At 44.1% G+C, this 26,453-nt stretch overlaps 2 protein-coding genes across 2 annotated transcripts in view; one reads left to right on the forward strand and one right to left on the reverse strand.

Moving 5' to 3' along the window:
* LOC142000250 (uncharacterized) overlaps positions 1 to 13,912 on the reverse strand; it is a 29,339-nt gene extending 15,427 nt beyond the window's left edge. Inside the window, exons 1-5 of the mRNA XM_074974375.1 lie at positions 13,742 to 13,912; positions 13,501 to 13,557; positions 8,512 to 8,549; positions 3,117 to 3,257; positions 1,133 to 1,195 (exon numbers count right to left, since the gene is read on the reverse strand). Of these exons, the coding sequence (XP_074830476.1) occupies positions 1,133 to 1,195; positions 3,117 to 3,257; positions 8,512 to 8,549; positions 13,501 to 13,557; positions 13,742 to 13,897 (455 nt within the window). The 5' untranslated portion in view covers positions 13,898 to 13,912. The remainder of the gene's footprint in view (positions 1 to 1,132; positions 1,196 to 3,116; positions 3,258 to 8,511; positions 8,550 to 13,500; positions 13,558 to 13,741) is intronic.
* A 1,595-nt stretch (positions 13,913 to 15,507) lies between these two features.
* Positions 15,508 to 26,453, forward strand: part of CHD1L (chromodomain helicase DNA binding protein 1 like) — a 36,394-nt gene continuing 25,448 nt past the window's right edge. Inside the window, 6 exon segments of the mRNA XM_074974388.1 lie at positions 15,508 to 15,652; positions 19,019 to 19,131; positions 19,998 to 20,101; positions 20,594 to 20,708; positions 23,125 to 23,156; positions 25,305 to 25,386. Coding sequence (XP_074830489.1) covers positions 15,556 to 15,652; positions 19,019 to 19,131; positions 19,998 to 20,101; positions 20,594 to 20,708; positions 23,125 to 23,156; positions 25,305 to 25,386 — 543 coding nt within the window. The 5' untranslated portion in view covers positions 15,508 to 15,555.

Raw genomic sequence — 26,453 nt, forward strand, 5'->3', positions numbered from 1 at the left:
GAAATGCTTCCTTCCCCATGAGAGCTTGTCTCCACAGCACTCCCAGCCCCAGAGAGAGAGACAGGAGCTGGAAACCCTGTCTGAAGCCTGGGAACACCAAGATCAGCAGGAGTGTTGTAGAGGACAGAGCCACAGGCAGAAGTATTACACTTCCTTGGCGAAGGGTCCAAGGCTGCGGAACTTGCTTTGGCCAGAGGGTGGGCTGAACTCAAGAGCACAACATGGAAGTCAGCTTTTTGTGCAGGTCTCCTACTGACGACGAAGGTTGCAAACAGCCTCACAACATCACCTTCATGATCAACCCCCAAAACTGAGCCTTCAGAATGTCAATGTACCCTAAGGGGGAAAGGCTGCAGTAACACTTCCAGTAATTCTGGCTCCTAGACACGAGGTTGATGCATACACTTGAGATGCACAAACAGGTTACATGAGGTTAGGGCATGCACACGCGCGCACACACACACACACACACACACCACAAGCCATGGGGTGGGCCCCACTTTTCCGTTTGTTCTGACGGAATAATTTGTGTTAGCATCAGAGATGGGCCTAAGGCACACAGCTCCTAGAAGTTTGGGAGAGGATTTTGTTCAGGCCAATCTCTGGTCACTGCTCCCTAGAATTGTTTTGACCTTTTTGTTCCAGTGACCTCTGGTCTGTTCACACTCACTGGGTGGAACTGTGTCAAATCGGGAGGGCAAGCAGCAGGGACAGTAAGTGGAGGTTCTTCAGGATCCTCAAAGGCTCTTCATTGTGGTGACCTTCCATCCACCCGCCCAAAAACAACAAGTGACACAAGGAATCTTCCCCCACTTTCCTACTTCACTGAGAAGCCAGAGAGCTAGGAACTCGGATGTAGGTCCCCCACCTAGAAGCACTTTGTGAGAGCTTGCAATTACGGGAAAGGTGTAAAAACCAATTAGGAAGAGGATTTGTTCAGATTAGAGTGAAGAACTAGCAGTGATGGGATGAAGTTAAGAGGAGGTACATGTAGTAGGCCAAATTTTGGGGGAGAAATTCCTAACACAGATCCATTAGGTACAGGGAACCACATCAAGCTATGGAGGGGAAAAGGGAAGACAAGATGCCCTAATATTGTAGGTCTTTCCACCAATCATTTAATCTCACCTACCGGTAGCAGTTCAGATAGTCCTGGATCCCTTTGAAACTGAACCCAGTGTTGGCAGGATGAGACCTGCCAAGAGAGAAATAAAAAAGTGATGGTCAGCCGCCAAAGAACCTTCCTCGAGACTCACAATGCCAACAAGGGTATGATGAGGTCCTGACCAGGAAAGCTTCAGCTACTACTTCGGATTCCAGTGTAACAACCAGAAAACCTTCTTTGCTAAAATCCAAATGAAATTCAACTAACTGCTTTGGGCCCCTTTGAAAATAACAGCTGAGGTCTTTAGCTGTTAAGAAATCCCTCACTATATAATGGTACAATGGTCTGATGGTATAACAGTCAGAGTCATGGAATTAAGGGTTTCAAATCATTTAGGTACATTTGAATATTTTGCCGTAAGTCTTTTTAAATAAAAAAAACTAAATACGCTGATAGGTACACATTAGAACTGTCAGCAACTGAAATCCAGAGTTTGTAAGAAGGTTTAAGGAATAACTTGCCACAGAGAAATTACTATTCGTATTATTATTTGCATAGCACGAACAGTATGCTAGGCATGTTGAAGACTATACAAAAACCATGTTCCTTCCCCAAAAAGCTCACACTCAAAACACATCACAAAGAATAATTCAACATGCCATAAGCCTAAAAAGGATCTAATATATAGCTTTCTGTATTTTCTGGTATGGAATATGTTAGAATATCGAGACACACATGTACAAATCAGTTAAAACAGGTTAATTTGTAAGACAGACAAATCTGCATTTGACCAGTGTATGTTCTAAGCAAACATACAACTTTCCTAAGTATGTGGGTGATTAAGGCCTTGCCTTTAAACATGTTACCTAGTAAGTTGGAACTACGTGCTGTTAAAAATTGTATCAGAACCTAATGTCGACAAGTTTCAACACCTTTTAAAAAGGCATTTCACTGGTCACAGTCAACGCAGCTAACATACTCGGTGGGGGGGGGGGGGGGGGGGAAGGGCAGCAGCCCAGGGTAGAGCTTAGGATTGACCTCTATTCGACACTGGTGAGGCCTCATCTGGAGTACTGTGTCCAGTTTTGGGCCCCGCACTGCAAGAAGGATGTGGAGAAATTGGAGAGAGTCCAGCGAAGGGCAACAAAAATGAGTAGGGGGTCTGGAACACATGACTTATGAGGAGAGGCTGAGGGAACTAGGATTGTTTAGTCTACGGAAGAGAAGAATGAGGGGGGATTTGATAGCTGCTTTTAACTACCTGAAAGGCGGATCCAAAGAGGATGGATCTAGACTATTCTCAGTGATAGCAGATGACAGGACAAGGAGTAATGGTCTCAAGTTGCAGTGGGGGGAGGTTTAGGTTGGATATTAGGAAAAACTTTCACTAGGAGGGTGGTGAAACACTGGAATGCGTTACCTAGGGAGGTGGTGGAATCCCCTTCCTTAGAAGTTTTTAAGGTCAGGCTTGACAAAGCCCTGGCTGGGATGATTTAGTTGGGATTGGTCCTGCTCTGGGCAGGGGGCTGGACTAGATGGCCTCCAGAGGTCCCTTCCAACTCTGTTATTCTGTGATTCTATGACTATGAGCAGCTAACATGTTTTTAAAGTTGCTATAAATGGTCTAAAAACATTTAAGTACCTAGCACAAACAGTACTTAATTCAAATGCATCTTAATTCAAAAAAGAGTTCCCCCCCCCCAGTCTAGACAAGGGTTAATGAAGTAAGGGGTGCTTTCGGTATCCGAAGGTGCAGAGATAGCATGGGGAGATATTGAGTAAGGACACAAACTGCAAAGGAAGAGAAAGGAAAGGATGCTGCACATTAGAATTCAGAAAGCAACGACGGGGGGAAAAATTCCTTATGACTGGGGCCACTGTTTAAGACATACAGAAAGTCCCTTTGTTTTGGGAAACCTGATTTTGTCCAGACTACTGACAATGACATAATGACCCAGTACTCCATTAATACACACATACAACTCCCCTACTCCTTGCACATCATGCTGACCTTGTCTCCATCAACTGCCTGAGAATCTCCAATGTGTTTTTAGTCTCAGGCTTCTCCTTTCTTCCCTCAGCAGCAACCTCTGGAATAAACGTGGGGTCTTCATGGATATCAAGATAGTGCATGAGAGTGAAGTTATTCACCCTGCAAAAGAGAGAGAGAGAGAGAGAGAGTCACTGCTTGAGCATGTAAGCCCCATCCTAACGTTTTCATTCACAAACACTTGGTTAAAAGGAAAATGCTTCTGGAGAGTTCTCCTTTTGAACAATGTGCACTGTTTTGCAGAACTACTAGAAAACAATTCTCTCTCTGTCACCACATTCCTCTGCAGAAGCAGAGCAGAAGGATTACTAGGTTATTCATTAATTTATACATTCCAAGAAGGGACCACTGATCTGACATCCTGTCTAACACAGGCCACAAAACTTCCCCAAAATAATTCCTAGAGCAGATCTTTTATATATATATATATATATATATATTTTTACGTATCCTCTACAAAGGACAGCACACCACCATGGATTGATGCCCACACAATTATCTTACTATTGAGAAGGAGGGTCCCAGGAAGAAACCAATGTCATTTAGAAATGAACATCCCCAGTGATCAAAGCCTGCTTCTGCACTCATAGTGGAACACAGTGTGATGACAAAGGAAGTCTTCAATATCTATGCCTTTCTGCAGCTGGACACATCAACGAAAATTGTCAAAGGAGACATCAGCTTTAACTAGCATTGTAAAGTTCTTCTCACCTGAGAACAGTAAAATTTTTCCTTCTAGGTTGAATAAAATATTTTTCTTTCCACTGATCACTGTACGAAGACCGAGGCAGATTTTGTGCCTGTCATGAATATTTACCTGCGCAATCTGGCAAAGTCAGGTTAGAGCCAAAGAACAAGTCATGAATGACCACTCAGTCATTTTGTCAAATGGGTTGCAGAGAGCCATACCCTTGCATCCATTTTGTGATGTCCACATGGTATACACCAGTTGTTCTGTACAACTCTCCTACTCTTTTACAACTTATTTCCTGATCCTAAATGGTGGGATCCCAGCTACCCCAGTCTGCTTGTTTTGCAATTCCTCCTACTTCCTAGAATATGTCAAGTCCTTAGCCATCAACCTGCAGACGCCCAAATTGTAACACAAGGAAAAATCCTGGCCCCAATAAAGTCAATGGGAGTTGTGTTCAGTCTAGCCAGGATTTCATCCCCAAGACAAAAATAAGGGTCAAAAACAGAAGTACAAGCAACTTCAAGTGATGTGGAGTTAAAAAAAAAATTAACATATATACCATGGCCTACATCCTCAAGCACCAGGATCCCCCATTTCCAATGCTGATAACACACAGTAGTGAAACAGATATATATCAAGATGAGCATCAAAAGCAGGTATGTGTGGCTAAAATTCAAGACATTTTAGCAATCTGGCAGATGTAGGAAGCCCTTCTGCAATTGGTGCTCCATTTTTAATGCCTGAGAATAAGCAGAACAAGAGGAACTACAATCAAAATCGAAGTCTCTGCAAGGCAAAGAAAAAGGTAATTGCATATAGCTGAAGACAGACCACCACCAGGTTAAGAAGGTTCTTTATATTATGCTTCTTTAGAAATGTATCAAAGCCCCTTGTCCTATGCATTCTGTACTTTTTCATTTGGCAGATAAGATCCCCACTTCCCGCTTGCTCCTTATCCTGGCTCTGCTTTGTTTACTTTTGTTAATCAAAGTTGTCCAACTCTAGAAATAGAGTCTCTCACTTAAGAATCCTGACAGTCTGTGAAGCTGCTCCTGTCTGAAAAATGCCAAAGCATCAGTCAAGCTCCAAGCAATATACTTCCTGCTATCTATAGTTCAGTACAGGATTCCTTTTTTAGGATATGAAGAGGCTCCCCCCCCCCCCCCCACCAGCTAAACTCAAACACTCCCATGTCCTTCTTTGTTAGGTACTTCTGTGATGGGAATTCAAATAAGGATTAAATCTGCAGGTGACACTGAAATTGGAGTGGGAGCAAAACATGCAAGGAGAGCAGACCCAAACTGCAGAGTGACTTGGACAGATTATTAGAACATGGAGACCTGCAGGCAGGCAGAGGAGATTTGGTCCTAGAAAGCCCTGCACTCCCAGAGAGAAAATAAGCAGCACAGATACAAAATGAGGGCATGTATTCATATTCAAGCAATTGCACTAATCCTACAAAAGAAAGTTTATTTTTGTTTTGTCTCCATAACACTGTCCTAATGTGACTTTTGTGCAATCAAGTACTGTAGATGCCACAGGGAAGGTGAGGGCTGGGAATCAGGAGGCAAATTAAGGAAACGTCCATGAGGGTCCTGATTTTAAGGAATGATCCACTGTACAAGAGCGTGACAGTTTCTGTCCTTGTTAATTTGCATTTCTTTTGGAGGTATTCAGTATCTCTAGACCACGCTTCATCCACTAGCCATCACCTTCAGCCCCCAACTAAACCCCCTCCAATGCATCATCAAGGATCTACAACCTATCCTGAAGGATGACCCATCACTCTCACAGATCTCGGGAGACAGGCCAGTCCTTGCTTACACACAGCCCCACAACCTGAAGCAAATACTCACCAGCAACCACACACCACACAACAAAAACACTAACTGAGGAACTGATCCTTGCAACAAAGCCCGTTGCCTACTGTGTCCACGTATCTATTCAGGGGATACCATCATAGGGCCTAATCACATCAGCCACACTATCAGAGGCTCGTTCACCTGCACATCTACCAATGTGATATATGCCATCATCTGCCAGCAATGCCCCTCTGCCATGTACATTGGCCAAACTGGACAGTCTCTACGTAAAAGAAAAAATGGACACAAATCAGACGTCCAGAATTATAACATTCAAAAACCAGTCGGAGAGCACTTCAATCTCGCTGGTCACGCGATTACAGACCTGAAAGTTGCAATTCTTCAACAAAAAGCTTCAAAAACAGACTCCAACGAGAGACTGCTGAATTGGAATTAATTTGCAAACTGGACACCATTACCTTAGGCTTGAATAAAGACTGGGAGTGGATGTGTCATTACACAAAGTAAAACTATTTCCCTATGAAGAAAAGGAGTACTTGTGGCACCTTAGAGACTAACCAATTTATTTGAGCTTATGCTCAAATTGGTTAGTCTCTAAGGTGCCACAAGTACTCCTTTTCTTTTTGCGAATACAGACTAACATGGCTGCTACTCTGAAACCTGTCATTATTTCCCCATGTTTATTCCCCCCCATACTGTTCCTCACATGTTCTTGTCAACTGCTGGAAATGGCCCATCTTGATTAACACTACAGAATGTTTTTTTTTTCCTCTCTCTCTCTCCTGCTGTTAATAGCTCACCTTACCTGATCACTCTTGTTACAGTGTGTATGGTAACACCCATTGTTTTATGTTCTCTGTGTATATAAAATCTCCGCACTGTATTTTCCACTGCATGCATCCAATGAAGTGAGCTGTAGCTCACGAAAGCTTATGTTCAAACAAATGTGTTAGTCTCTAAGGTGCCACAAGTCCTCCTTTTCTTTTTATAGACCACACTGTAGATCCTACCTAAAACCAGGCATATTTAAAGTGTTCTTAGCCCTACAGGGAAGAACCTTAAAATGTATTGGGATCTGCAAGATATTGCCCACCAAATTATAAGCAATATTTGTGGACTGCACTGCGAGCTTGAATTACAACTGCCTCTTCAGATTAAAGTGCACACAATTAAGGGCATGTTCAAGACTGAATACACTGAAAAGGCAACTGGAAGGTCTGGAATAAACTAAACCAAAACCTTCGATCTGAACACTTCAAAGAGAAATAATTATCAATTTGGCTCTGACTCTCATGTGACCCATGATGCATTGTACCTCAAAGTAGCACCCTGTAACCCCCATATTCATCATCTGTATATGGTTATATTTCATACAAAGCATGCATATGAAAGGTCATGATCTGCTGAAACTCATTCTGTCAAAAATATGTACATTATCATTGTATACGGAGTTATAAAATTTTGCTATATGGTTGTTATTGAAATATGTTGCAAGTCTGGGAGTCACCCACTGTTTGTTCTCCAGTGGCATCAAAGGAGATGACCCACACTCAGGTGGGAGTTAAATGATCATCACCGCCCATTGACCAGCATGGAAATTGTAAATAAGAGATTTCCAATTCAATAAGAGACAGTTGCACAAGCACTACACAATGATGATTGCTCAACTCTGTGACTTAAGGTCCACTGAGACATGTTTGGGCTAGTGAATTGAGAGTATAAAATAAAGGGCAGTGGCATCATGAGATTACCCTTCTCCTTCCCCACCTACTTTGAAGGCAAGAAGAATGTTTCAAGAAGAGAGACTTTGAACTGGAAAGATTGGTCCCAGGCTGAGAAGATAATTCAGCCTGCGTATTAAGAGTACAACCTGTCAGCAACATCCAGTGGGGGTGAGAAAAGCTGTTTGATTCAAATCTTACCGAGACTGAAAGTTTAGTATTTAGAATGTGTGTTTACTTTTATTTCTTACATAACTATCTCTGACCTTTATACCTATAATTTATAATCACTTAAAAAAAAATCTATCTTTCTGTAGTCAAACTTATTTTAATGTTTAATCCTAACCAGTGAGTTTATCTAGAATGCTTGGGGAATCTGCTCAGATTACAAAGATTGGTGCATGTCCATTTCCTTTGATGAAGTGTCAAACTAATTAATGAGCTTGCATTGTTCAAGAGACGGTCTTAAGCAGTGTAAGAGGGTACATTTCTGGGGGTACAAAGCTGGGGGGGATTTGCTGGTGTCTCCCTCTGTATAGTTCATAAGTGGCTTAGAGGGCATTCGTGCAATTTAGCTGGGTGTGTGCCTGTATACTGTTGACTTAGTGATCACAACATTTGGAGGGGTTTGCTGCTTGTCACTGGCAAAGCATCATGAGAGACAGCCCAGGCTGGAGAGTTAAGGGGGCACAGCAGTCCCCCAGTTTCAGGTTGTACCTCAGATCTGTCACAGCCCCTTATTGCTCTCCTGCCCCTACTAGAGGTGAACAAAAACATCAGTATACCCCGAACTTTGAGAAAGATGAGATTGCTCTTTAGTAAGAGCATATAAAATGGCAGAGAGGCAACCCAAAGGACGTTTCCAAGCATAAGGTTGGCTGTGAAAAGAAAGGGTTAAAATCTTCCCTGATAGAAAAATCTAAATATCATCAAATTAGAAATTTTTTTAAAAAGCCAGCAAACACCAGGGTCTCTGCTCAATAGTTCTGTCCACTCTCTTCAGGGCCCTAGGAAAATCCCAAATTACATCGACTTCCTCTTTAAAGAGGTCACTGCTGATACCCCAGATTTGTTAACAATGCAAAACCTCAGAGTGCAGATATGGAACATATTCTTACCTCAATAAAAGCGGCACTACACAAAACTGCCCGAAAGCCTAGACGAGAAAAGAAGAGAAGATGAAAAACAGATAGAATTCGTTTACAGCTAATTCTGCCTTCGCCCCTCTCTCCCGCAACTGAGAGAGTGCTTGCTGTAGGGAGCTCTATGCTATAAGGAAACTGTAATTCCATTCATGCAGTACTTAAAGGGAAACCGTCAAACGGCTTCAGGCCATAGATTTGGTCTACGTTTACAGAATCCTGAACATTCCTGATATATGTTTCTTCCATTCACTAGCCAAAATACATCAGTACCCATCCCTCAGAGAGGCACAATCCCAAAAGCTATGTGCTCACAGACAAACAAAAAAGTTAAGTCAGCCACAAGAAATCTGTAAGTTCCATCCACAATCCTTGTAGCTTTCTGCAAAACAAACTCTGAATAAAAGAGTTATGAAGCTTATTGAATCCATTGCAAGGAGCTTTCACAAGGCCATTAATACTCTGTTGCCCTGATATACCAGTGAATCTGCTCCCCTTCCTCAAGCTAGTGATCTCAGTAAAGCATTAGAAATGTAAATGTTCCACACTAGGAACGAAGGCACTCAAACTCTATTTTTATGCCTTTGCTAATGTGGCAATATTAACAATTCCAGAGATCGGTCATGTTCTGCCCTGATTTAACAGTACAAGAGTGAGCTTAAAAATTAATTATTGACAGAATTCTGGGTAGGGAAAAATGTGCTGAAATTTTCTAGAGACATCTTATTCCCTGTGTTTAGCTAAAAAGGTAGAAAAGATCAATAGACTAAATTATTAACTTGTATTTATAATAGCTCCTTCCTTCTGAGATCAACATGTTTTACAAATGTAAACAAAGATTAAACCCCTAAGATACTCCTGTGAGGTTTGGAAATATTTTCATTCCCATTTTACATATGGGGAAACTGAAGCACAGAGAGGCAATGTGACTAGGCCGGGGCACACAGAGACAGTGACAGAACTGGGAATAGAATCCTGGCTCCCAGTCCTGTGCTTTAGCCATAAAGACAGCTCCATTAAGAAAAATTCCCTGTAGCTAGTTTTCCCTCCCTGTAGTTGTCACGCTCAGGAACAAGCCACACAATTAAACAGGGGGAAGGGAGATGTAATTTATGTCGCTCTGGCAATAGCTCTTGTACATAACTTTAAAAAGAAAGCTGCTACACCAATATGTTGTTAAGGCAAAACATGTTACAAAAACCTATTCTGGAGCTGAGGCAACTGCAAATGTGTTCTGTCTGGTCACGTACCAGATCACCTTAAACTGGGGGTCAGTCACTTATCCCTATCAGCACTCTGCTGTGCACGAATCACATGGTTGTGCCAGGATCAGAGAAGAGATCAGGAGCAGCCAGGGAGGTAGGAATAAATCAGTGGACCAAGAAGAGCTTAAAAAGTCTCAGGAAACTGCTGAGGTGAGATTTCACAGTTTGGACGGTGGATTCTCAGGTTCATCTGCTGAGGGTAAAGTCATAAACAGCTGGAATGGTCATGATTTTTTCCATGTGGAAAAGGGTTTTTATACTTGGCCTCAGCTGCAGGCTTTCCCTAAGGAGTTCAGAATGTATTGTAAGCAAATATTTACCAGTCATGGCACCCTGGAGAATGCCTGTCTCCACATGGAGCTTTTTTTTTTTTTCCTTCTAAAAGCACCCCACATTATAGTAGTATAGATCAGCTACTGGTGTTTTAAATAAACATGTCCTCTAAACCTGCTCAGAACAGGGAAATGGCCATTCTAAAAGGGTGAAGTTTGTTTTATTCCAAAATGTTTTCACTGACAAACCTTAGGTAACTGAACTGGTGAACTTCCCGGTGCAAATTGGTAATGTTCACTGCTTTGTTTACCTACCAGCACCTGCACTGGTAAAGCTTGATCAGAGTACTTCTCAGACAGTCAACTGGTTAAACTGGCCATTCCTGTTACAGGAGCCTAGGTTTGTGCGATCTCTCAAAGAATCACAGTGCATGAGTTGCAGAAATGGACAAATCCTGATCACTTTTACTCATGTGACTAGCCCCCTGGCTTCAACATGATTACTTGTGTGAGTGAAGCTAGCTGGATTTGGTCCCATGCAACAGAGATTCCAGTTTTCTTCTTTCAAGCAGCAATTATAAACAGTGAGGGGAAAATACTGGAGTTTTAAATTGTAAAACACACCTCAGTGTCCTCCCACTGACTAGGTTTGGGACTAAAATATACAATTTGCTTTAAAAAGAAGGGACATGCAAGAGTTTACATACATTTAAGAAATGGCTTTTCCACAAGGCAATTTTTATTCCATTGAAAAAAACAAAACAAACAAATAAAACTTCCCCTGCAGTGCTGGAAACCCAAATGACAACTTTTTGCTAGGCATTTCATAGATGACTGGTACTATATAATCAATCAACAATAGGACATGAGAACCAGAAAGTGCAACTGTCAGATGCAGAAAGTAAATTATTAAATGCTTTGGGGGCATTGACCATCTTTTAAGTATGTGTGTGTACACAGCACCTAAGTCAATGGGGGACTGATCCCAGACTAGGGCTGCTAGAGGATACTGCAGTGCAAATCATAAATGGTATTTACAACACTCTTACAGTTTTAATGGTTTATCCATGTTGTTGGTAACTTAGAGAAAGGATTTAGGTAAATTAGATGTATTCAAGTCAGCAAGGTCTGATGAAATTCATCCTAGGGTACTTAAGGAACTTGCTGAAGCCATCTTGAAACTGTTAGCCATTATCTTTGAGAACTCAAAGAGGATCGGTCAGGTCCCAGAAAACTGGAGAAGGTCAAATACAGTACCTATCTTTAAGGAAGGGGAACACAGAGTACGCAGGGAATTATAGACTGGTAAACCGAACTTCAATAGCTGGGAAGATACTAGAATAATTAAACAGTTAGTTTGTAAGCACTTGGAGGATAACAGGATTATAAGGAATAACCAGCATCAATTTGTCATCATGCCAAAGCAAACTAATTTCCTTCTTTGAAGGGGTTACTGGCCAAGTGGATTTGGGGACCCAGTAGATGAGTTATATCTTCATTTTAGTAAGGCTTTTGATACAAGTCCCACATCACGTTCTTATAAGCAAACTGGAGAAACATAGTCTACATTAAGTTACTATAAAGTGGATGCACAACTGGTTGAAAGATTTTACTCAGAAGAGTAGTTATCAAATGTTTGCTGTCAAAGGGGGAAGGTGTATCCAGTAGGATCCCACAGGGGTCAGTCTTCAGTCCAATAGCATTTAATATTTTCAATAATGATTTGGATAATGGAATGGAGAGTGCGCTTATAAAATCTGCAGATGACACCAAGGTGGGTGGGGTTGCTAGCACTTTGGAGGACAGGATTAGAATTCAAAACAACCTTGACAAATTGGAAAATTGGTCTGAAATCAACAGGATAAAATTCAATGAAGATAAGTACAAAGAACTAAAGAAGGAAAAATCAAATGCACAACAGAAAGGGACTAGATGGTAATACTGCTGAAAAAAAAATCTGTGGGTAAGAATGGATGACAAACTGAGTATGAGTGAACAATGAGCTGAAGTAGCAAAAAGGACTAATATTCTGGGGTGCATTAACAGGAATGTCGTACGTTAGACACAGGAGGTAATTGTCCTGTTCTATCTGGTAGTGGTGAGGCCTCAGCTGGAGTATTGTATCGAGTTCTGAGCACCACACTTTAGGAAAGATGAGGATTAACTGGAGACAGTATAGAGGAAAGCAACAAAAGTAATGAAAGGTTTAAAAAAAACCTGACCTATGACGAAAGGTTTAAAAAAAAAAAAAAAAAAAAAAAACACACACTAGGCATGTTAAGTCTTGAGAAAAAAAAACTGAGGGGGACCTGATAACTGTGTTCAAATATGTTAAGGGCGGTCATAAAGAGGACAGGGATCAATTATTCTGTGTCCACTGAAAATAGGACAAGTAGTAATGGGCTTAATCTTCAGTAATGGAAATGTAGGTCAGATATTAGGAAAAGCTTTCTAACTTGTAAGGATAGTTAAGCACTGGAACAGGCTTCCAAGGGAGGTTGTGGAATCCACATCATTGGAGGTTTTTAAGAACAGGTTGGACAAACACCTGTCAGGGATGGTCTAGGTTTAATTAGTCCTGCTTCAGTGTAGGGGGCTGGACTTGAGGTCCCTGTCAGGTGAACATTTCTATGATTTTATTATTTAATGCCAATGAGTCATGATGACAGCATCTTTTATTGCCTCTAGGGGTGGCATTAGAGAAGTGATGTTAAGTGGTCAGAGCACTGGAAGGTAAGAATTTCTTGATTTCTAATCCTGAGTCTATCACAAACTAAGAACTAAACATTTAGGCCACGTCTACAGGAAGCAAAAGAGACGTATTTTTAGCGTGTCTAAACTAAGGTCTGGTCTACACTACAGACCTATATTGGTATAACTATATTGTTCAGGGGTGCAAAAAATCCACACCCCAGAGCAACACATTTATACTGGCCTAACCCCCCAACACAGATAGCGCTGTGTCAACCTGAGAGCTTTGCCTGCCAACATAGCTACCGCTCGGGGAGATAGATTAACTACATTGAGGGGAAAGCTTTCTCCCATCCTGCCTAGGAGCATCTTCACTTAAGCCCTACAGCCATCCGCTGCAGCGTTTTAAGTGTTGACCTGCCCTACATTGTAGTTCTACAGCTGCCTTGTCCTCACGAGGATTTTGACAGAGGTGAGCGTTAACAAAGGTTTAAAAAATGGTCTTCACCCTCGTGAAGACAAAGCTTGAAGGTCTCCTTACTTGGGCTCCTCCCCTCTCCTAAGCAAGCGGGGGTTAATTCAGAGCTGCCTCCCTGGAGAAGGGGAGGCTGTTAGCAAGAACAGCTGTAAAGCAGCTGGCAAATGACACAGGTGCCAAATCCCATTCTCACCGGGGCAGGGCGGGCGCCTCCCAGCACCTCTTGGGCTGGGGCTCCCGGCGCAGGGCAGGTACTCACCGTGTTAGCCACATGGACAAAGAGGCGCAGCGGGAAGCCGGAGAGCGTGGGACCCCACTGGGGAGAGACAGAGAGAGAGGCGGGAGTGCTGCGGCCGGGGATGGGGGGGATGGAGCCTCCCCGCCCCGTCGCCCCCGGGGGAGACACCCCAAACCACCGCCGTTGCGGGAGGCGAAGCCCCCTTTGCCCGACCCCACTCCCCCGCCGGGGGTCAGCCCCCCCAGCCCGGCCCGGCGCTCACTGCGTCCCGCGGGGGCTGGTGACCGCTGTCCCCGGCCCGGCCCGGCTCCCGGCGGCGGAAGGCGGCGCGGGGGGTCCCGGGGCGGCGCCGCACGAAGCCCAGATAGAAGAGCAGGAGCGCGGCCGCCAGCGAGAGCAGCAGCAGCGGCGGCGCCATGACGATCCGCAGCAGCCCTCAGGGGCAGGGGGCGGCGCGTTGCTGCGCCGGGCCAGGCGCGGGGAGTTTGCAGGGTGGGCGAGGAGGAGGCGCGTTGCGCAGGAAAGGGAAGCCGAGCCAATTGGGGGGGGTTACACGGGAGGAAGAGCGAAGGCAGTGGGGCGTGGCACTGGGCGGGGCGATTGTAGGAGGAGGGAGAGAAGCGTCTGCGGCTGGGAGGTTGCACAGTAGGGGTGCACATTGCGCAGGGAAGGGGTGAGGGCATGCACGGGAGGGTGCACAGGGAGGGGCAAAGGAACAGCAGCGGGGGGTTGCAAAGGGAAGGGATAATAAGGGAGTGCAGTGGGGTGAGGGTTGCACAGGAAAGGGAACGCAGCGGGGGTGGTCTTGCGGTGCACAGAGGGCATATAATACGGCGCGGTCCGCAGCACGGTTGCACGGAGACGGTTGAAGAGGGTGTGGCCACAGGAAGGTTGGGTGTATATATTGCATAAGGACGGAGAAAATGTAGGGGGCGGCTGCTCATAGGAGGTTGGAGGGGACGCGCGGTGGTGGATTGCACTGGCAGGTTGCAGCGGGAGTGAACGTAATAGGGGTTTGTAGGGGTAAATGAAAAGAAAATTCCCCAATTTCTCTCCTTCCTGCAGTAGGCGGCACTTAGTGCACGCTCACAGTCGATTTCACCGTTTCCCCTGCATAGTCAATTATGCCCCAACCCTTTTGAGATATAGTTGTGTGCAAAACTTTTTATAGCCCTAATCCTTCGATTAACCACCTGATTACCATTATGGTGTGAAGACCAGTTGATCTCGGTGGAACAATTCACATGTATAAAAAGCAGGTGCGCAATTGTTAGCAGGCTGAAGGCCCAATCACTTTTCTCCGTTATATGTTTTTCCCACAGTAACAGGGGAGAGAGAAATCTATAAAAACAGAGAAAAAGGATAGTAAATACAATTGTGACAAAGATTGTTTTAAACGTTTTTCCTTGTGACTTTTTTAATGACTAGGTTTCTAGTTGAGTTTGGGGATGCTCTGATGGAAAGGGCTAGAGAAATGCAGTGTGTTATAAAGCGAGTTTTAATCTCTTTATGTCAAACGTCAGACAAGAAACCTGGAATAGGTGAGAAAGCAGAGAACCCTGAGGCTTTGCAAATTCCCCTCCTAAACAGCTATGTTGTGAGTTGAAACTCTAATGCAGCTTTGCACAGGGGTGCTGAGAGCCACTGAACCAAACTGTAAAACCCTGTATGATGAAAACCACTTCGAGCCAGGGGGAGCAACAGCACCCCTAGTTCCAGCAGCCACGGTTTTGCACACCTACAAAGCTAACTTGCATGGAAATAGCACCCCAGGCGCTTGTGTCAAGAAAAATACTACAGCAGTTCAGCCACTCATCCAATCAACAGCTGTGAGCTGTGTCTACCCAATGAGGGAAGTCGTCTTGTGAAACCAGCCAATCCAAGACTGCAGGGAGGAGCTGCATAGAGACTGTGCTTCAATCAGCCAATGACATAATTACTCTTCTCTGCATCCTTCCGGGATAATTCTGCTAGGTCAGAGGGGGTTTCCTGTAACTCCTGCTGGCCTGGGGGGAGAGCAGCGCTGCGGGGAGCCGATGGGGTAGCACCCTGAGGGAGGAGTATTTGCAGATCGCGATGTCTCATTTCTTCCAGGCCCTGTGCAATAAACCCACAGCAAGGACGGGCGGGCCAGGCGTTAAAGAGAAGGACTTGCACCAATGGGGTCTGACAGGTTAGTGGGGATGGCTTGAGCTGTCGGAAGAAGTTACTTGTTTGTAGGGTAAAGTAAGTTAAGGATTTGCTGATCCTGAGGGTCTCAGTGCTCCGGGCACATGGTGTGTGAACTGGGGTGAGACTGCAGGCAGTGCTTCTCCCTGAAGCAGTGAGAGGTGGCTTAGAACTGGATAGTAATAATACATTACCTGGGGCAGGGTCTGCTGCCAGTTACATTGTTGGAAATCTAAATAAATTCCATTACAGTTAACCAATTAGCCTCTTACAGTTTGTACGGTAACTTCCAACGTGTGTGTGTGTGTGTATGTATACATATATGTGTGTGTGTGTGTGTGTATATATATATATATATATATATATATATATATACACACACATTTTACTATATTTTCCAGTCTACACATCTGATGAAGTGAGCTGTAGCTCACGAAAGCTTATGCGCTAATAAATTTGTTAGTCTCTAAGGTGCCACAAGTCCTCCTGTTCTTTTAGCTAACCTAGTCAGTCAGGCAGTGCTGTAATTAAGAACAGAATTCGGTTCTGTGGAGTTGTTATTCTGGGATTACACTGGTGTAAACTAGAATTTGGTTAACTCTGCCCATTTTTATGGTTAAGATTTTTTTTTTTTAAATCAAATAAACTGTGCTCTCTTTATCTCTTCCCATGGAAGCTGTCCAGCTCCCTCGAGCTTGGAGAAAGTAGATGTGCACACAAAAAAAGTTTGAAATGTTGCATATCTCACTGAAACACACATGGCAAAATCCTTCCTCTCGCATGGAAGTAAATTTAAAAAGGGGGACACTCATTCATTTTGGCAGGGTGACTGGCTCTAAAAATAACAGCCACGTGGTTTTGTCTTCCTAAAACAATACCCTAGAAAGCAACAACTATTTTTCCACCATCAGCATTTCCAAAAAGAAGATTATTGTAATGTTAGGGAATTGCGGAAATGAAATACATCCACATTTAATATTCCAGTTCTCTTAGTGTTTCTAACAGTTGCTCTCTCTGAAAAAAAATACCATCTGCCACAATGCTATTTTTTTTTTTCTTGGTCCTGATCAACTGCAATCAGTTAACACTTACACTAAAGTCTTACAATAATATAGAGACTGGCTGGAGGGAGGCTGGTTTGGATATGAGACTTTACATTTGCTACTATTCTCTGTTCCCTACTGTAGAGAATGGTTCCCTAACCCACGTGTTACATCTCTAACCCTCCAAGGTTGTAGTTCATCAACCTGCTTCTTCACTTTCTAGTTAGAGCATAGGAGTTGGAATTCCTGGACTCCACTCCTGACTCTTCTACAACGCTTCCTGTGGACAAGTCACTTCATTTGTGGGGGCCTAGGTTTCCTTATCTGTGAAATGAGGATAATTCTCACCGACCTCAAAGTAGGTGCGGAAGCTTGTTTAACAGGTGCAAGGTGCTTTCTGCTCCTTTGACGGCAGGTGCTAGTGAAGGGATAATCCACTGCAGAGCAATTCTCCAGTCTGCTTGTTTGCACACTCTACATCACAGCTGGGAGTTATATTTCAATCCACTCTCTGGGTCTTTCACAGAGACAGTGGGAGAGGTTTCACACATTATAGCAAGGAATTAAGGGGTCACAGTATCCAAGCCAAGACATTGAAGAAAAGAATACAGGCGTCCTTAATTTTTGTTTTTATGTTGTTACTATAAATATAAATTTCTTTGCAGGGGTGGCTACAAAACAGTACTTGCCTTCACTGGGCCCTACCCTGTTTTAGGAAAAGAAAATCCGGCAAATAGCTTGCTTAGAAATGATTAATACACCATAGTAAATGCTGAGACCAAGACTTTCAAGAGTCTAAGCCTGACTTTAGACACGTAAATCCATATGTGAGCCCCTAAATAAATGGCCTGAGTTGAAAACGAGGCTGCATTTTAAGGTGTCTGACTATATATCCGATTACCACTGAGGTGCTAAAATCCACATTTAGGCACTTAAATACATGGCCTGACTTTAGGCACCCACTTTCGAAAATCTTGGCCTAGATGTCTCAAGCTGGGTAACAAATCAACTAAGGATCCTGAAAATTGTGTTCAAAGTGACTTTGGCCTATACTATGTGGGGAGTTTCTGGCAGAGTTCAGAATGGAGCCCAGCTCTTCTGCCCCCCCGGTTCTGTGCTTTAACCACAAAATCATCCTCCCTCCCCAGTGTAGGCAGGCAGAAAGACAGTTCAATAAAATCACCTTATCAAGAGTCTGTTATATTAATGTCTTCAGTGAGTATGAACAGAGCTACATGTAGCACAACTGATGACTACAGAGGAGGATGCTAAAGAAATCTGGGAGTGTGTGGGTTTATTTATTTCTATTTTGGTTAAAACTCATATAGCAAGAAGTATCCATACAGAAAGCTCCAGGTGCTTTTTACAATGCATAAAACTCACAATAACAAAGCACCAGTAATAATAAACTTACTAGACCAGAGGTTCTCAACCTTTTCCTTTCTGAGGTCTGCTCCCCCTCCCCTCCCCCCCACCCCACATGCTATAAAAACTCCACGGCCCACCTGTGCCACAATAACTGGTTTTCTGCATATAAAAGCCAGTCAGTGTTAGGGGTTAGCAAGAAGGGCAGTTGCCTGGGGCCCCATGCCATAGGGGCCCCCATGAAACTACATTGCTCAGGCTTCAGCCCCGGGTGGCAGGGCTCAGGGACCTAGGCTTCAGCCCCATGCAGTGGGGATTCAGCTTTCTGCCTTGGGCCCCAGCAAGTCTAATGCTGGCCCCACTCGGAGGTCCCACTGAAACCTGCTCGAGGCCCCCTAGGGGTCCCGGACCACTGGTTGAGAACTACTTTACTAGACTACCCTATTCCTCAATTTGTTGCCAATAATTATAATAACCTAAAATACCCCACCTTCAATATTCCCTCAGAAAACTTCAATGTGTTCCATCCCCAAACACCAGCGAGAAAAGATGAGCTTTGTCGTAGGTTAACAGACCGGGAGTGGGAGGGGGAAGAGTTCCAGACTTGATGACCCATCATGGAAAATTGCACTCAAGAATTTTCCTCCTGTTTAATTTGAGGCCAGTTGAGGCATCTCCACTGATCTCAGTTGCAGCAGTTTGACATTTGTAGAGAAGTGATCTACCAAGCCGGCACGTCCCAAATCATTTAGGGATTTATTAGTGAAAACCAGTGCCTTAAACTCCACCTGAAAATGTATTTGCAGCCAATGCCATGGGTGAAGTACTGATGCTATGTGCTCTGGGTTTGCAGGCAGGCATATTCTGCACCAGTTTCAGCTTCTGGATAGTCTCTGGATGTAAAGCCATGTAAAGTGCATTGCAGTAGGATGTAGCTTTACACCATTTACTTTTATTTCTAGGTATCCAACTCCGTTCCTACCAAATGGAAGGACTAAAGTGGCTAGTACAGTGCTACGAAATTCAGCGCGGCTGCATCCTGGGTGACGAGATGGGTCTCGGAAAGACTTGTCAGGTGCATTTTTTCATTACTATGTAGAAAAACAACTTGGCCAAATTTCTGTTTTCCCGGTCATTCCTACAAGAGGAAGAAAAATACCAACGATCAAACCAAGGATCAAATTCTGAAGTGCATACTGCAAGGATTAAAGCCTAAATCCTGATTCCTTTAGTGGTTACTCAGGCAAAACTCCCTTTGACCTCAGTAAAGGTTTTGCCTGAGTAACACTCAGTAAGGACTTTATTTTATTTTATTTTTATTTTAAGGCAAAATGATCTTCTGTCAGGAGACATTGTATTGAGCATTGAGGACAAAAGTAATGATGGCCATACATGAGACACCCCTGTTAAGTTGTAAAAACAACATACTATCAGTGTAATGGTGATGTCATTTTGATGCAAGTCTGGGTAGATAGTTTTATGAAGTTCAGTTCTAGGGTCAGAGAGATAAGTGAAACTTGTAGATTTTTCATATTGATTTTTTGTGACAACATTTTTCAAAATAAGTCTTGCAAGTTTTGGAGAATGAGTCTGACGTGCATGTTAATCTGACAATATTCCATGCATCTTAAATAACAAGTGAATTGTTTTGAACATTGACATAGAGTAGATATTCTTCTGTCCTTGTGGGAGAGAAGATTCTTGTGGGAGGGGATTATTAGGTCTGAGTTGTGGCATTCAGACCTAAACTTTTCCATAGTTTGGAGTTCTTTTGATTTTGGATTTTTATTTATTTATTTATTTTTGGTCCTGTTTTGCTGTAGAGAACCTGCAGGGGCCAGCTGGGAGGCTGTGGGTGTGTTTAGATACAGGGCGATGGTTTGAGTCCATTTCTAGTCATTGGAAAATAATCTCCTCTTTGTCTGTCTATGTGTGTTCTAGACTATTGCTCTGCTTGTTTATTTGACTGGAAAGTTAAACAAAAGGCCATTTCTGATTCTTTGTCCTCTATCCGTGTTGAGCAACTGGAAGGAGGAGCTGGAGAGGTAAGCCTCAGCAATTATATTATCATCTTATATCTTAGCACTAGGTTTGATCTCGGGGTACAGGTTGGAGGCTGAATCAGGGCTGAAGCTCAGGTTTGGCAAAACCAAAATCTTGCTGCCTTTATATAAGACTTTTCAGCTCAAAATGGTGGAAATCCCATGAGACTGATAGCTATCACAAGATTTCCCATCTTGAGCATCAGGAGCCATGAGAGAGTAGCCATTCTCATAAGATTTTTGGAATCCTCCAATCAGAACCACAAAATATGATCCAGCCTGGCTCCAAACGCATCTGGGTAGGTTTCGAGTCAAAGACTTGAATCCAAACCCTGTCCTCCAAAACCTCAAGGCATTTGGATCTGAGTTTGCCGTTTGGGCCCGTCTCTGGTTTATACACTCTTTGATAGTCTGGGTTCAAAGTAGACTACGTCCTTTATTTACATGAAAGTCTCAGCCTAGCTCACTACTTTGTTTTTTTTATAATGAAAACAGATTTGCTCCAGGTCTTTCCTATGTGGCATATGCAGGAGACAAGGAGGAAAGGGCCAAGCTGCAGTGGGACCTGAAAGCGCATTCTCATTTCCACGTGCTGCTCACTACATATGAGGTACCTGCCAGCAGGCAGGAGCATTACTTGCTTGCAGGACACAGGTGCATTTTGAGCTGGAGCCTCAGAACAATCACATTTAGTGGAAGCTTCTGCTTGTATTTACCTTCCCCTTCATCCCATTCAGTGGCTGCTGCAGGATCCTATTCCTCATTCCTTACTGAAATAGAACCCTGTTCTCAGTCCTTTCTCCAGTGAAACTCCCATTGAAGGTAATAGGCGTCTGAGCTAAATAAGGAGTGCTGAACAGAGTCCATGATTAGGACCCAGTTTTGCTCTTACTGGTGCCAATGGGAGCAGGATTGGAGCCAGCCAGAACTAGATTGGGCTTAGTCGCTGCTTTGGCCTCTCCTGCAGTTATTAAAACAGTGTTCTGTTGCTTAATTATTCCTGAGGGGAAAATAAAAATCTTCTCCATTATAAATTGCTCCTCACGGGAGTGATTTAGCACCATTCGTTCAATCCATTTTAAAAAATAAACAAACACATCTACATCAGTCTGGTAGTGGTGAAAGGTCCCCATTAGCTTCCACCATCTGATTTCTCTGATCTTCCTTCATTGCTTCTGCCCCTTTGCTTCCCCTGTTTTGTGGTCTCTCGCTTTCTCTTCCCCCTTAGATTGTATCTATTTGTCCCATGCTGTCCCCTCTGACCCTGCCCACCTTTCCACTCTCGCTCCTCGATCCTGTCTGTGCTATGAGAATACTTATCCCGAGGACACTAAAGGGAGGGGGACTTTCACATTGGAGCAAGCTTTAGAAAGTCCTACCTATCCATGCATAAATTCACTTGACTAGTATTTCTCTTTGCTTGCTGTTGCCAGTGGTGAGGTCTGTGCTTTTAATAAGGGCTTTCTTCTTGACACAGCCCAGCTTCTCTTCCTTTTTGAAGGTGGACAGTGTGTGTGCTTGTGACATTAGCAAGTAATTATGATGCCACAAATTCATCATTATCACTTATTTTAATGCAGGGTCAATGAGGAGGGAAAATGAGACATGGAAGGGAGGTAGATAACGTCACTAGTTCTCAAATGTGGGAAGAAACATTATGTGAGAAAACATGACAGAAGTGAAAAGACTTCGCTGAGAGAGCTGAGCATTTTCCCAAGCTTGAGAGTCTCTCTTAATATTTCTTGGTTGAGCTTTTCTGCTTGTGTTTTGTATTGTATTTCCGATGAGACCTAAAACTAAGGTCCTGGCAACTTGTGGTCATTATAGATCCCAAGGCTCTCCCAGGGCCCATAAGAGCAGTTTGGGTATCTAGGCCAAATTGCAACTCCATTAATTACATTCCATCCTCTAAATCAGAGGTGGGCAAACTACGGTCCGCGGGCCACATCCGGCCCGTGGGACCGTCCTGCCTGGCCCTTGAGCTCCTGGCCGGGGAGGCTACCCCTGGCCCCTTCCCGGCTGTTCCTCCTCCCCTGCAGCTACACCACCACGCAGGCAGCGGGGCTGCGAGCTCCTGCCGCTCTGAGCAACGACTGGGGGAGGTTGGGTAGGAGGTCCTGGGGGGCAGGCCCAGCTCTAGGTTTTTTGCCACCCAAAGCAAAAAATTTGCCACCCCAAGCTCCGAGAGCGCAACTGCCCAAGCCAAAAAAAAAACCAAACAAACAGGATAGCTGGAATGCCGCCCCTGGAATTGTGCCTCTCCAAGCATGTGCTTGCTTTGCTGGTGCCTAGCCAGGGGGACAGGGAGCAGGGGGCGGGGTGATTGGGAATGGGGGGGTGGATAGGGGGTGAGGTCTGGGGGGGCCTGTCAGGGGGCGGGGGTGTGGATAGGGGGCAGGGCAGTCCAGGGACAGGGAGCAGGGCAGGTTGGATAGGTGTGGGAAATGTGGGGGGCCTGTCAGAGGGCGGGGGTGTGGATAAGGGTTGGGGCAGTCAGGGGATGGGATGGGGTGGGTTGGATGGTGGTGGGGTCCAGGGGCTCGGTTAGGGGCGGGGGGTGCCAGGAGAGGGCGGTCAGGGGACAAGGGGGGGGGGTTGGATGGGTTGGAGGTTCTGAGGAGGGCAGTCAGGGGGCGGGAAGTGGGTGGGGGTGGGATAGGGGGCGGGGGCTAGGCTGTTTGGGGAGGCACAGCCTTCCCTACCCGGCCCTCCATACAGTTTCGCACCCCGATGTGGCCCTCGGGCCAAAACGTTTGCCCACCCCTGCTCTAAATTCTTCCTGCAGTTTCAATTCTCTTTCACTTTCTCTCCTATTCTGTTGTGTAGTCTTGTTGTATGCTGTTAAGTAGCTGCCATATTCCACTCAAGAAGCAGCTGCAGTTCAAGGGTTGGTGAAGTGATCCTTGTCTGTGAACTGTTTATATATCAGTTTGTTATATTAGTAAATAACTTTAGGATATCTTATGTTGAGAGGTGCTATGTAACTGAAAGGCATTGTGTGTAACACTGATTTTGTTTGATTACAGATTTGCCTGAAAGATGGAGCATTTCTAAAATTGTGAGTTTATTTTTATTTTACTAGAATTTATACAGTAGGTCTGTCAACAGTCTGTCTAGGCACATTGATATGAGGTCCCAGTTCTGTTGCTTCACATGAGTCATTGCATTCTTCTTTGATTATTAGAATTTTTCTTCGAGCAACATTTAATGAAGGATCTTTTCACTTTCAGCCACATTGTACATGAGCAATCCTCCCCCCCCAGCCGCTAAAAGAATAATTTTCAAGCAGATGAAAAAGTAAATGTTGTGCACTGGTCACACGTAACGGGCATAAAAGGAGTGAGTGGATTTTTGCTCCCAGGGAGCAAGCAATAGCACCAATAGAAGATAGTACATAGAGTAATATTCTGGTAAAAGTGGCTGCATTGGTTTAGATCAGTGGTCCTCAACCTATTTATCATTGTGGGCCGCAGGTTGAGACCCACGGTGCCCCCACAACCCTCCCACAGACCCCTATGCCTAGCGTCCCCCACCCAGAGACCCCTCCACAGAGTGGAGCCAGGAGTGGAGCCCCAGGTTCTGGGGCAGGCAGCAGGGACCCCGAACCCTGCTGTGTGGGGCCAGGCAGCAGCCCTGACTCCAGACCCCGCTGTGCAGGGCAGACAACCTTTAGCACACAGCTGGGCCGCATGTGGGTTGAGAACCACTGGTTTAGATTACAGGTACAAACTCTGACGAAAGTGAATTGCGTTATCATATGGTTAGGATCATAACTTAAACTGTATCACATCGCATTGCCAGTCCAGCAGATCCTGCTCTTTGAGTAGTTATCTCACTTTCTGGTGAGATCTGTATTTTATTAGTATAACCAATTAGCGGCAGGTATTTCTGTCATGATCACAGAAGATTTTACATAATGCTGCACTTGTACTTGGGAAGGGATTTGGATATCTTATAACAACAATGCTGATGCCTTATAATACAAACACTTAGTTATGAATTCTGGAGGCAATCCCATCTGATGAATGCTTCAGGGACTCAGTCGGAGTAAAAAAAAAAAAAACAAAACTGCCCCACCCCATCTCTTCAGCCTCAGTTCATAACTAGTCAGGTGTACGATGGGGCTCCTCTGAAGCACCAAGTATTAGCCACTTCTAGAGGCAAGATACTGGGCTTGATGAACACATCGTAGAATCCATGTCTTGAGCTGATAATTAACACACCATGAAACATTTTGTGTGTATTGTAAAAAAAAAAAAATAATAAAGCCACGGAGAATGCAGTTCAGTCCTCTTCGTTCCAAATGACTTTCTGCTTAATTCCGTACCGTTCTGTGTAATTTACACCATCAGCGCAGTATGTAGAGTAAAGAATGTCGGGGGGGTTAAGTGATTTGCCTGTTATCACATAAACATCAGCCTCAGGACCAGTCTCTTGATTCTCAGGCCAGTGCTTAACCCACGAGACCTCATTTCCCCTTCAAGAACTGTCACTCAAATTCTTTGAGCCTGGATTGTTCCATCTGAAAAATATGGCTAATAATAATAATACTTCACATATTTTCATCTGTAGATCTCGGAGCACATTACAGAGGTGGGTAGGGATGCAGTCCAGCCTGCCTTAAGAGTGTGCTTTACAAGCTTAGCAAAACAAATGATATACTGTATATCCTCAGTGCATGATTTTCAAAGGCTCACTTGGCCAAGTGGAAAGCCGCCTTCCTTCATAACAAGGCTGTGACGTACTTCTCAGTCAGGTCTGTTAACCTGCGAAAAGGCCGGCTTCTACCCCAGCTGTTCAAAAATAGTTCTCAGGAATATTTGTTTATAATGGAAAAAAGGTGTAATTTTTTTTTTTTTTTTTTTACTCCGTGAAAAGCAGCTGAACTGTTCCCCCATGTCCCCACCCTCATTTTATCCCCAAAAGTTCATTTTTGGGCAGACACACAGCCCTGGGAAGTTTCAGGCTTGAAAGGTGACTGTTGCAGAGAGTAATGAGAGGGGAGAATGGGGAGCAGCTGAACTGTTCCCCCATGTCCCCGCCCTCCGCCCCCTACGATATTCAGGGGATTTTAGATCCTGGGTCTTGGTTGAGGGCCATCTCCAGTATAGATGTAGAGAGACCAGCTGATACTGACCTCTTCATATTGTCAAGAATTATTTGAATTTTAACTGAAAACAGTACTTTCTATTAATTTATTTTACAGGTTTAACTGGGCTGCTCTGGTTGTGGATGAAGCCCACAGGTTGAAAAACCAGAACTCACTCTTGCACAAAACCCTTTCAGAGGTAAAAAAGAGCCCAACAGCCTTTTAGCAATTAAAGGATTTTTCTCCCCTTTAAAGGATACGGGTTCATTATTTATGTCATCACTAGCCCTCATCACGTTTGTTCATCTGTGGGCCTGATCCAGTTCCTCTCCAAGTCAGTAGATAGGCTCCCATTGTCTTCAGTGGCAGATGGATTGAGCCCTATGCTGCCAATGGATTGGAACAGGGAACTTGTCTCACATTCTGACTCACGTTTGGGCTTCAGAAGTTTGAGGAATGTGAGAAAAGGATTAATATAAAGAAGCCGTAAATGGCGTGGAACTAAATCACAGCCAGGTGACAATCTGCATCAGGAGTCTGTATTTCTGATATGAATTATTAAAAACAACAAAGTGAGGTAGCCGTGAATTTGGAAGTCTTGTCCGGTGGTGAGTGCAGGGGACCATGAGTCATGATTCCTCAGGTCTATTTCTGTGGTCTTGCTATGTGATCTTGGTTAAGTCACTTCTCTTCATTGAAGTCAGTGGAGTTGTTCTCCATTTACCCAGGTGTGCCAGAACCAAATCTGCCCCAGTAGGAGCACATCCAAGAGCAGAATATGCCCAAGGCAATATTTTCTATTATTTCTGATCAGTTTTGTTTCTAGTTCCAGAATGGTCATTGTTAATGCTAAAAGATAACCCCAATCCCACCTTCATTCTGCTCACCTAGGTCCAATTTTTGAACTTGGTGGGAATTTTATGAAGTATTAAACTTGCCATAGTGATAGCCGTGTTCCCCAGTCTAAGTACAGGGAATGCTGCAAATAGCACAGTGCAGATAAATATCAACATTATGAGAGCTGCTCTGAAAACAGGAAAGCAGAGTGTGGATTTTGTGTAATTTCATTTTGGTGTTTTGATTTTTGTAGAAATGTTCCAACCAGCTCTAGTTATTTAACACATGTGCACATGGTTTGTGCATATCGTGCGACAGAGATCAAGAGTTTAATGGCACCATATTTGGCCTTCATTCTTCCCTTGCTCATACATGTTTTGTGCTCTGGTGTCACTCCATTAACTTCAGAGGAGTTGCACCTGATTTACA

This window comes from Natator depressus, chromosome 1, assembly GCF_965152275.1.
Source record: "Natator depressus isolate rNatDep1 chromosome 1, rNatDep2.hap1, whole genome shotgun sequence".
Taxonomy (NCBI): Eukaryota; Metazoa; Chordata; order Testudines; family Cheloniidae; genus Natator; species Natator depressus.